The following is a 12419-nucleotide window of genomic DNA, read 5'->3' on the forward strand; positions in this document are numbered from 1 at the left end:
GAAGATTAAAGTGGATCCGAGATAAACTTTTAGGCTAGTTAAACACCAGGACGTTGCGTTTAGGGGACGTTATAGGGCACATAACGTGCCCCTAACGCAGCGCCTGGTGCTCTCCGGTGTGGACGTCGGAGTGAGCCGCATTGTACAGCTCACTCTGGCGTCCGTGATGTGTACTCTTGGATGCATGCGGCATCACGTGGTCCCGCCAGCCAATCGCCGCACAGAGCGGCCGCTCCAGGAAGTAAACCCTGCACGTCACTGAGTGCAGTGCAAAACACTGCACGTCACTGAGTGCAGTGCATATTAATTAGCCATGTGCCCGGCCGCTCTCCCCTCCTCCCCAACATGACTGAGCATGTGCAAACAGTCTAACGTGGCTTAGCCGCGTTGAACGCACAGCATGCAGCACTTTGCTGCGTTACAATGTAACACAACGTGGGCAGTGTGAACAGCCCACTTGTTACATTGCTGTGCGTTGGGGGAGCGTTACAGGCTGCACTAACGTGCGCCTGTAACTTCCCTGTGTGCAAGAAGCCTTACTCATTGCATAATGGTATTCCTTTCATATTGTTTATAGGGCATTCCTCAAGCCAAATACTTTTTTATTTTTGTTTTAATACTCTAATTCCCTATAAACTAAACAAGCCTCACCCACAGCTTTTCAGAGAGCCAAGGCATTTTCAGACAGTAGCAAGGGGTTATGGGAGCTCAGTCTGGGCAGGAGGAGGGGGAGGTGTTACTAGCCAGAGATTTCAGAGGCAGAGGGGAGGAGGAGGGAGGAGGAGGGGGAATTAGGTTTTCACAGATCAGCTTGCTTGTGTGTAATGTTTACAAACAACATGGCTGCTCTCATTGTATCACAGGAAGAAATAATCATACTCTGTTGAAGCTGTTTGCAGCTAGATTTGCTGTGTAAACTATCTACACTTTAGATAAGATATATAGCCAAGTTACTTGTTATTGTTAGTTTTTCATCTCGGATCCGCTTTAAAATATGTGCTTATTTTACTGTCTGTACTGTCAGTGAGCACAGCGTGAGTGCTAGCATGTGCCTGTGCTCCTTACATCCCACCTACATTAACTTTGGAAACCCTTCCTTGGGTTCCTATCTCGCCCCCTTCGCCTCACCCCCTATGCAGAGATTGTCAACCAGAAGCAAGGTAGGCAATATGAACTTGCCTCTCCTCGTTCCGCCAACAATCCCCACCGTCCAGTACTGCAGCCTGCTTTGTACTGCCGCATGTACCAGGTCCAGGGTGATGTCGTCATGTTGAGCGTTTGTACATGCGGCAGTATGAGGCTAGCTGGTGTGCCCAGCAAGAGAGTGCTGCTCATTGCTGGATAAAGGAAAGGTGAGTTCATACTTTCCCAACATGCTTCCTACTGCTGATCTCTGCATATAGGGAGAGGAAAGACCACTATATTACCAGGATTATTTGCGTAAGGTAGAGGAACCACTAGACTACCAGGAAAGACTATAAGAGAAGGAGGGGGGGGACCACTAGACATGTTAAATGGATGAAATGTTAGAAATGCGAGTTAAGTCAAATAACGGTATTGTACCTTTTTGTTTGTCTGTGATCTTTTGTATTTAGCTGCTGAAGCACAAAGAATAAATATGCCCCCATATCCTGCATTGAGATGACAAAGGCTTTCTTTTTCCATTGTCACCTGATGTCCAACAGAACTACAGAATGGCATCAAGCACTGGCATTTCATGTTGTCACTATTGGGGGTGACTGGTAGCATAATCTTTTGTCTAATTGGCAGATAATGCAGGAAACAGTAACACACCCTTTGACCTTGCTGCTAGTCTGGATGATGTCATCACATTCACAATGTAATATATAATGTAATAAAAATAAACCTTGCAGAATCCTTTAAATAGTTTTTAACTGAACATACCATAGGGAAGTCAGGAATGTGAATGGAGATTTTCTAGGAGCTTGGATTTCCTCTGTAAATTACAGGACTTAAATTACATGCTGTTTAAGCTAATGCATTTTCTTATTTTCTTATTGTTCTAGGTCTTGCACTTAATGAACAAAATGAATCTTCCAGCTCCATTTGGGCCTCTTACTGCACAGCCTCCTCTGGTGAGCAAACGCACTGTTTACAACTGACATTGAGGGAGAACATACTGTTTGGGCGCCAGGCAGTTCAGCGCAGGGCGAGACGAATGACTGCTCTCCCTGCTGCCTCTAAACTCCCCACCGGCGTTAACTACTATTCCCCCTCCGAGTTGTTGCAACTCGGAAGGGAGATGTAATTCTGGTTCTGGCAACCGCCGGAGCCCTGAATTACCGTTACGCGGGGCACGCAGCATAGCATTGCTGCTATGACGGCACCCAGCTTAGGCACTCCCCACGTGCTGAAATAACCTGCTTCGCAGTGAGGGGACATTCACAGAAAAAAATGCATACTTACCTGTTTTAAATCATCTTTTCTTCTAGGACTCTCCCTATTTTCTCTTTAACACCTAGGCTTAAATTAACAATATGTGTGATTATAAATTTCTGATATAGACATTTCAACTTGTCAGTGTGGGGCAGCATAGTGGTTAAGTCAGTGTTCTCCCCAGAATTTTTTCCCCAGCCGGGTGTCATAAAATAGTAGCCGGGGGGGGGAGAGATTAAAGAATGCAGGGCCAGTGCTTTTGTGAGCAACTCTGCTTACAGCATAGGAGGAGATGAGCCAATGACAGCTGGGTGGTCACCAAAATTAGCTGGGTGGAGCACCCAGTTGAAAGAGCCTCGGGAGAACACTGCTTAAGTGGTTATCACTCAACTTGCAGCACTGGAAAGTCTTAAGCTGGCCATACACTGGCCCGATTTGCCGCCGTTTCGACAGCAGATTCGATCACTGGGATCGAATCTGCTGCCAATCGTTCGCGCTACACGTCGAATTTCGATCCATTTCGTCCGATCGCTCCGTGCGGAAAATTACCGTCGATCGCCCGCGGGTAGGGAGCACGTCGCTAGCGGCGGTCGAGTACCCGACGACCGACGCAATAGAGCCGCATACATTACCTGCTCCGCCGGCACGACTACCCCCGGTCACCGCTGCTCCGTGTCAGCGCTGGTCTCCGGCATGCTTCAGTTCCTCCTGCCCGGCAGGAAGTTTACACAGTAGAGGCCGCTCTACTGTTTAAACTTCCTGCTGGGCAGGAAGAAGTAAAGCATGCTGGACCTGGAGACCAGAGCGGAGAAGACAGCGTAGACCTGGGGACTGGAGTCGCGCCGGCTGAGCAGGTAATATATGCGGGCGGGGAGAGCGGCCACAGCACCACCACCACCACAACAGATTGTGAACGGTTTCAGGCTGAAATCGGTTCACAATCTGTTTGCAGTAAAGGTAGCCATACGATCCCTCTCTGATCAGATTCGATCAGAGAGGGATCTATCTGTTGGTCGAATCTGATGGCAAATCGACCAGTGTATGGCTACCTTTAGGCTCGACTCCCACCTATGGTACTTTCTGAATGAAGTTTGAACGTATGATCCATGTTTTCATAAATTTACTTGTTTTCTTTTCCATCTCCCTAAAAAGAGAATGCCTCCACCTGTGCTAGGAACATTTGTATGATAGCATTAGGAACCTTAGATCTTAAACACCACTTAGGGACAGCTAGCTACAAATTGTGTTCAATGCGTATGCTTAATAATGATAGCGTTGCATGTTTTTTTGTTGTTGTAGTATGCAGATAGATTACCTGTATTGGTACCATATCCACCAGTACCTCCTGACCTTCCTGAGAACCCCCCATTACCAGAGCTGGATGATGACTATGACATGGATGTTTCCAGCAGGGAAGAGTCAGAGTATGAAAGCGGAGATGAAGAAGAAAAGGAGAGGTAATTTTTTTTAGCCATAAGCACAACATGTCTTTAACTTGATTTTATAAATGACTTAAAGTGAACCCAAGGTGAGAGTGATATTTATTTCCATTTAACAATACCAGTTGCATAGCAGTCATGGTAATCTTCTGGCATCAGTAGTCCCAACCCTGAAGGTAGCATGTGGCTAAGAGCCGATTTTCACTGAGCCAGGGTCGGCACTTGCAGTGATGCTAGTATGTATCCGAATCGCTTAGCCGTGCCATTCTGGTTCGTGCTGCAGGAAACTGCTGTATGCCATTCAGGATTGCACCGCTGTGTGATTCGGACGACAAATACGACTAGGCAGCTTTTTCCTGTCCGACTCAGATTTGGGACATTATTGAGACACAGGATCAGGGGAACAGCGGAAAACATTCATTGCTTAATAGGAAATAAATGGGCCATCCTCCATATCACTCTCACCTTGGGCTTCCTTTACTGGGATTACATTGTAGAGACAAGCAAGTTAACATGGTCCTTTGGAACCAGATGAACAACATGTCAATGCTGGAATTGCCATTGCCAAAATTTTTCCCAGACATACTTATTGGATGGACTATGCTATAATATTTCCTACATAGAGCACAATAGAACATTTCATAGTTTTTTTTACTTTTTTACTGCTTTATCCCCTTGTGTTCTCCTCTGTCCCCCTTGTGTCCTCCTCTGTCCCCCTTGTGTCATCCTCTGTCCCTTTTGTGTCCTCCTCTGTCCCCCTTGTATCCATATCCGTGTCCCCGTGTCTTCCCCTGTCACCATGTCCTCCCCTGTCCCCGTGTCATCCTCTGTCTCTCTCTCTCTCACACACACACCACCTCAGTGGGGAGTTTCAGGCAGTCGCTTATTGCATAAGGATGCCAAAGTGCAGAGATGAGAAGCGGTAATCCTCCTTAGAAAAGCTGCTGGGGGATCCGTGATTGCAGCCGTATTTTCTCTCTTCACTTCTGCATAGGCTTGGCATACGGCTGCGAGCACATTTCCCCTAGCGACTTCTGTGGAGGATTACTGCTTCCTGTCTCTGCACTGTGAAGTAGTGAGAGAGAGAGGAGGACAGGGACATGAGGGCAGAATTGTAGTATTTAGACCATAAGAAGCACTTACTATAGTCCGAAAATGATGATAATTATATGAAATCTTAACTCATAGTGGATACAGCCAGAACAAAAAGGAATAATTATTAAGCATGGACATAGGGTACATAAGAGGTGTAAGCAAATGTGGTGGATAGCACGGTGGAGTACTGGTTAGTGCTCTCGCCTTGTAATACTGGGTCCCTGGTTCATAATCCCTGCCAGGTCAACATCTGCCAGGAGTTTGTATGTTCGCCACGTGTCTGCGTGGATTTCCTCTGGGCACTGTGGTTTCCTCCCACATCCCAAAAACATACAGATAAGTTAATTGGCTTCCCACCTAAATTGGCCCTAGACTATGATACATGCACTACACAATACATACATAGGGCTATCTAGGTCTATGGTAGGGACTACTAGATTGTGAGCCCCTCTGAGGGACAGTTGGTGACAAGATAATATACTCTGTACAGCTCTGCGTGATATGTCATCGCTATATAAATACTTAAATAAATGTGCAAGAGCATGGGTGGATTACAAACCTGATAAGCTATCCACTCCTCCCAAATAGCAATACAGCTAGACATCCAGTTTTATGGTTGCCACAAAGATAGTACTAGAAGGACAGGACCAAGCAGTGGTTGCAGCAGAACCTCCATCCTTGCAGTTTGTACTCTTGCAGCATGTGGACGTGATCCGTTGCTCAGCAATAAAATAGGAAACTTTTAAAGTTAACCCAAACTCTTGCACAGCATACAATGCAAAGTCTTTATTCCACATATCCTGGTAGTTGCTAACGAAGTTAGCAACTAATCAGTGTAATTAGTTTTTATGAGCAGCTGTGGGTAGACAGCAGGAGAGCTCAGCTGATGCAGATGTAGATATGGTAAACACTGAGACTTAGGCCTCTTTTCCACGAACTGTTTCTAGGCAGTGAAATGCCTCTCAAACTCTCACAACTGCTCACTGCTGCCTGGTAACTGCTCACTGCTGCCTGGCAACTGCTTGCTGAGCACGCAGCTCAACAGTTCGTGGAAAAGAGGCCTTAAAGCTTTCAGTTCCTTCTGCAAAAGTGAAACCAAGTAAAACTGCAGGTGGCTAATCTCTTAGAACAGAGAGGAAGTTCTGAGTTTAGTTCCAATTTAATAGAATAGCAATGTAAAATGGAGATCAAAAGTTTTGATCTTTTTGTTCATGTATTATATATTGGAAATTTGAGAGACTGTTGTGAACAGTGCTTCCTAAATGGTAAAATATAGATGAAAAATTACAAAATGCCTTAAAACAGATTTTTTTTTTTTCTTCTTGAATTATCTAGAGTTGCTCGTCTGAAAGAACTGGCAGATCAGCTGCCCAAGAGACTTCGTGTGAAAAAACAATCTCGTGCACGAAAGAAAATGAAGATTAAAGACCTTATGAATGTGCCTGCAGCACCACAGTGAGTTCCTGCTACATGCTGATTTGGGCGCTAACAATAACTGAAATGATTGTAGGCATTTATAATGTCAGTACTAGCATCATTACTAGAAATGTAACAAAGCCTTATGTGTAGAAATGTGCATTCTTGCCAGTGTCATGTGACATAATTAATCTAAATCCGATCCCAAAATAATAGATGTATGTGCAGCTATCATGGCCTACTTTAAAAGACTTCTATAGAGAACATCTTTCTGATTTTTCATTTTAGGCATACAGTACATGTAAGTTACAGCTTAACCACTTAAAGAGACTCTGTAACAAAAAAGGTCCCCTGTAGGGGGGGGGGGGGGGGGGGGGGTACTCACCTCGGTAGGGGGAAGCCTCAGGGTCCCAATGAGGCTTTTTCCTCCGCTGTAGCTGCAGGCAGTCCAGCGCTGGCTCCCCTGAAGTGTCCCAGAATCCCCCCTCGACAAGCCTGACAAGCGCTGATTTATTTACTTTTCCTGGCTCCAGCGGGGGCGCTGTTGCGGCAAACCGTACGGAGATAGGCGGAAATACCCGATCTCTGTCTGCGCAGTAGAGCGGGCGGACAGCAATCTGGTATTTCCGCCTATATCCGAGCGGATCCTGCGCTGGAGCCGGGGAGGTAAATATTTACATGCCCGCTGTTCGGAGGGACACAGCGAGACCACCGTGGGACACAGGAGGACAGGGGAAACCTCAATCGGATCTGGAAGCTTCCCCCTACCGAGGTGAGTACCCCCCAGGTGAACCTTTTGTAGTTAGAGTTTCTTTAAGGACCGTGAGCTTAAACCCCCCTAAAGACCAGGCCATTGTTCACAAATTGGGCCACTGCAGCTTTACGGCCTCCCTGCAGGGCCGCACAACTCGGCACACAAGTAATTTCCCCCCACCCTTTTCTGCCCACCAACAGAGATTTCTGTTGGTGGTGTCTGATCACTCCCAGGTTGTTTTTTTTTTTTTTTCATTTTTTTTTCTAATCCCTCCTCCCTTCCACAGCCAGCCAATCAGTGCGATCGGCTGTCATACACTTAAGCCTATGACAGCGGATAGCTGTCTTGCCACCCAGGGGGACAGCCGTGTCACACGGCTATCCCCAGAACAGCCATGGATCGCAGCGCTGTACACAGTAAATAGACAACATTTTCACTATCTAACAGTCTCCTAGCGGCTGGGAGGCTGATGACAGAGCGGAGATGCGTGCGTGTTATCTCCTGTAAAACACACCCATAGGACCTTACGCCGATCGACGTTAGGCGGTCCTGGGGCTGCCGCTGCGGTCACACCCTTTGGCGTGACGCGGTCATCTAGAAGTTTAAAACCACAGTATGCTTGGTAATAAATGTGTTCAGTAATGCCAGTTTTTTTGACTTTAGTTTGAGCAGAGCTGTGCTGAAGTTATTGGTAATTCCCATATTCAGCTGAGCTAATTCCTTCAATAAGTCCTTACAACAGTCACAAACCATCCAAACAATCTCTGCAGCACTGTGTGTTTTTCTGCACATGATGTCATGCTTGATCATGCTTCTGATTACTGCTTGGAGGCATTTACAAATAAACATCACTCATGTCAAGTAATGGTCCTGAAGAACCTTATGCCACAGTCAGTGATGAAAAATGTACATCACTGTCTGTCCTGCATGTTGTGTGACAGCCAGGTGACTACAAACTTCTAAATGAGTGTCCACAACACCTCCAGTGCAAATAGTCTTTAGAGATAGTTGGTGAGATGCTAATAATTCCAGCTTGCATGCAAAGTTAGAACCTGAATAGAAAATAAATTGTATCTGTAGTCCTAGTGTTAAATAAGTAAATGTGGTTTTCTGCATTTCCTTGGTTAACGGGACACTTAAATCCGTTTTATTTTCCTGGGGCTTCTACCAGCCCCCTGCCCTCGCAGTTACTCATGGAGCCTCCGGCGCCAGCTAGTTTCGTTTTCGCTAACAGGCCCAACGGGTCTGGCCACGCGTATTTTTCTTCACGTTCCCGTCCGCAATAGCATCCTGCGCCTGTGCAGGATGCAATTAAGGACAGGAACATGAGGAAGGATATGCGTGGCCAGTCCTGTGCAGGTGCAGAAAGCCCGCCGACTCCCTGCCAGGGCCTGTCTGCGGAAACGAAACTAGCTGGTGGCGGGGGACCGGAGGCTCTATGAGTGACTGCAAGAGCAGGGGGCTGGTAGAAGCCCCAGGCAAGTAAAACTGATTTTTTTACATTCCTGGCTTAAGTGTCCCTTTAAGCCTCTTTTTAATAACGGTGGAGTGCAAAAAAGCTTCTTGGATTGACTGACAACACCCCGAATATCCAATACACATGAAGCTGGCACCTTCTTAATTTACAAATAAAGCATAGCCAATGTTTCGAGACCCCTCTGTCTCCCTTCGGTCTCTTCTTCAGGGCATTCATTTCCTAACCAAATATCTAGTATGCTGATCGTGCTGCAGCTACCAGAATGCCACGCATCACTTGTGGCGACTTCTGATATGCGGGCTGTCTTATTGGCATAATAAATACATGTTTAAGAACTTAATGCACTGAGGAGCAGATTGAAGGGTCTTGAAGCGCTGGCTATGCTTTACTAGGCATAAAATTGTAAGCAGAGGGGCAAGCTTCATGTATAATGCTAAATAAGACTTGCATGGAATCCCACAGTTTTGTTTTTTTTTTGTTTCGTTTTTTTAAGTTTTTGTGTTTAAATAAAGTTTATATTGTCTCACATGAGTGGTGTCACACGTGCAGCTCCTATCTTGAACCATGAAGTGCATTTGATTGGCTCAGTCTCATGCAATTGACTGGCCCAACTCCAAGCTGCTTAAAATTTACATTAACTTTTCATGCACATCAGAATTATTAGAATCTCATTGGATATCTGAGATAGTCTTAGGTTAACTGTGCACTCACGTTCTATGTGGCTGATGTTTGTAGTTTTTAAACTGAAGGAGCTATAGATGGTACTACACCTGTAATTTGAATTTGCTCTTCAGAATTTTGTGATATTTAACATCCATGTTCTGTTCCTATATTTTTTTTATTTTTATTTTTTTTGCAGACACGGGCATGCACCTTTATTACCATCTGAGGTGTTTGAACAACCCTCCATAAAAGGACATAAAAAAATGCAATTTCACATTGCTGCTAAAGCTGATGGTAAGTACAATCAAGCTACAAGATCATTGGTCAAACTTGAAAATTCATATAAACAGTATAAGTTTGAAAAGGTAGTGGTAGTGGTCTTACAGCAGTTTATTTTTGGTGGTCACAGCATTATTGGTAGAGTGTATGCTTTGCCTACAGTAGGCTACCCACTATAAGAAGAAACTACCTCCAATCAGCTGCACCTCTACATTAGGCTTTTGTTCTTTTTAGTCATGGTTTTTCTGTACTTTACAGCTCTTGCCCTTTAAGGACCAAAGCGGTTTTGTTTTTTTCTTCCCTATTTTGCGCTGTGATCACTGTGATTCTCTCATGGAGCCCAGCTGTCACTAGACAGTTGAGGGTAGCAGAAGGATGATGCAGAGACAGGAGATTTAAATCTTTGCCATGACTGAGATATCAGTTTTCAAGTAAGGGCCCATTTCCACTTGTGCGGTGCGAATCGCTGCGGTAAAAATTTGCATGCGGATGCGAATTTGGCACGCGGGTGTATGCAAATTTTCATGCGAATTTGCATTGATGACGCTGTATGCGAATTTAACCATGGCAGTGCCGGTGTGCTTTTCCATTGATTTCCATGCGAATTCGCATGAAAATTCGCATACCAAAGCCGCAGGCGATTTCCCTATCAAATACATTAGCGGCGATTCGCATGCATTCCACACGCAAGCGAATTCTGAGGGCTCTGCCATGCAGAAAAATCCTGCACAGAAAAACGCTCAGGAAAACTGACAAGTGGAAATGGGCCCATCCGCTTGTATTGGCTGTGCGAATCTGCATGCAGGAAACGCATGCAGATTCGTGATAGTGGAAACGGGCCTTTAGGCATAGATTTCAATCGGCTACCTCTGGGGCTGGTTAACTCAATTTTTTTCCTTTGTTTGTAGTATTTCTATTCATGTATTTTATTCTGGAGCAAATCCTACTCTACCATGTCTAGAGGATGCCTGAGAGAGCTTTGGCTAGCTCCTTGATGTCTGCTGGTGTAATTTCACACAGGGGTTAGGTCATCTGGCCAGCCGTTACAGCCCTTACAATACGCACCCGTATCATCATGCCACATTTTAGTTAAGGTATGTTTTAGAGGACATTATTGAAACGGTAACAGTAAAAAAGGGCGCAGGAGGCTAGTGGACAAATCGGGCGCCGACATTCACTCCTATAATACTTATCGTTTAATGGGCGCCGAACAGGAAAAAAGGGCGCCCGAGAATAACGTTTTCCAACGGCGCCCGAAGATTTTTCATGTTTTATAACTGCTTGTGATGATTTACGTTTCTTATTTCAATAAAACATTATTTTAAATGTTATCCCTTACTGTTTGTAAAACATTATTATTCACAAAACAAAGCGATCAGTACGTAATGTAAATTGTAATATATTTTATCCCTTACTGTTTTTAAAACATTATTCTACACACAATACAGTGATCACTAAGGAGGGTCTTAGGTTTAGGCACCAACAGGGTGGTCTTAGGTTTAGGCACCAACAGGGGGGTCTTAGGTTTAGGCACTAACAGGGGGGTCTAGGGGTTAGGGGTAGGTACAGGGAGGGTTACTTAGGCACCAACAGGGGGGGTCTTAGGTTTAGGCATCAACGGGGGGGTCTAGGGGTTAGGGGTAGGTACAGGGAGGATTACTTAGTAATTTTTTTTTTAAACGTTATTATACGTTTCACTATTTAAACGGAAGATTAACGTTTTTACAATTGCCGATTTAATGCACATTATTTAATGATTTATAACTTTATAAAACATTAATTTTAAACGAAATACAGTACAATACATTTTTAAACGTTATCCATGCTTATCATTTAAAACCCCGCGCCCTTTTTTCCCAGCGCCCCTTTTTAACGTACGCATTGAAACAAGTATCGCTACACACTGCAGCTCACTTACTACTATACAATGTATCAAGGAAATGGAACTTCAGTCTTTTGTTTTTGTTTTTTTAATAAGGTTAAAATTATTAATGGAAGTATATTGCAGTATTGATCGGGGCACTTTTTAAAATATATAAGCACACTTGTACATAAGTACACCAACGCCTTAAATCCCAACTTGACGCCGCTTTAAAGAGTTTTCTTTGCTGGCTAATAGTTGGCATGGCCCCACCCTCTTCTGGCTGTATATAGGTCAGTGGCCGCCTACAACACTGACCTAATGCACTGTCTCCACACAGCCTCGAGGAAGAAATGACTGAAGGGGGTTTACTCATTTTTTAGATTATTTTTTTTTTACATTAGAGTTAGTGGGCAGCAGTATTGGAGAGAAGCAAAAACTGTTTGTGTCTTAACTGTTGATTAATATAAGTAATAATTAGTAGAAAATCTTCAAAATCTTTTCTTTTTTTTCTGATTTTTCTCCAGTTCCACAATTAGAAGCAAAGACTGCAACTGAAGAAAATGAAGAGAAATCGGAGGCACCCGGATTTGGGAAGATCTTCCCTACTATAATCTCCAAGGAAGACGATGATGATGCAGAAGAAGATGATGATTTGCCAAAAGAATTTGTTTCTAGAAGAGAACTGGAGAAAGGGCGACTTTCAAAAGAAGGTTATTTTATGTTACAAATTACGGATAACCCAGATTGCTGGCACAAAATATACATACTGACATACAATTTAGGTTGTCAAAAACCGCCACCTATCTGTAGAAAACAAAAATCTTTCTTGGACAAAAAAAATTATCCACAGGTACTCTTTTTCTTTCGCATTACGTACATGTGGCAACCTTCCCTGTCCATTTACAGCTGCACTGGGACACCATCAAATGATATTTGATTGCGGTAATGGTCTATCGGAGAACATTTGTGGCTCCAAGGGCACTCTGCAAAGTATTGACAGCAGCAGACTTGGTAATTAAAATCAGAATGGCATCA

At 44.4% G+C, this 12419-nt stretch overlaps 1 protein-coding gene across 6 annotated transcripts in view; it reads left to right on the top strand.

Annotated features, from left to right (window-relative positions):
• RNPC3 (RNA binding region (RNP1, RRM) containing 3) overlaps positions 1 to 12419 on the top strand; it is a 76334-nt gene that overhangs the window by 31713 nt on the left and 32202 nt on the right. For all 6 annotated transcript variants that reach the window (XR_011022061.1, XR_011022064.1, XR_011022062.1 and 3 more), the window contains exons 6-10: positions 2028 to 2096; positions 3697 to 3854; positions 6267 to 6386; positions 9438 to 9535; positions 11909 to 12094. Coding sequence is in view for 2 of the 6 variants with exons in the window: in XM_068240026.1 (XP_068096127.1) it covers positions 2028 to 2096; positions 3697 to 3854; positions 6267 to 6386; positions 9438 to 9535; positions 11909 to 12094 (631 nt within the window). In the remaining 4 variants the exon portion in view is untranslated. The remainder of the gene's footprint in view (positions 1 to 2027; positions 2097 to 3696; positions 3855 to 6266; positions 6387 to 9437; positions 9536 to 11908; positions 12095 to 12419) is intronic.

The sequence above is a fragment of the Hyperolius riggenbachi genome, chromosome 6, assembly GCF_040937935.1.
Source record: "Hyperolius riggenbachi isolate aHypRig1 chromosome 6, aHypRig1.pri, whole genome shotgun sequence".
Lineage (NCBI taxonomy): Eukaryota > Metazoa > Chordata > Amphibia > Anura > Hyperoliidae > Hyperolius > Hyperolius riggenbachi.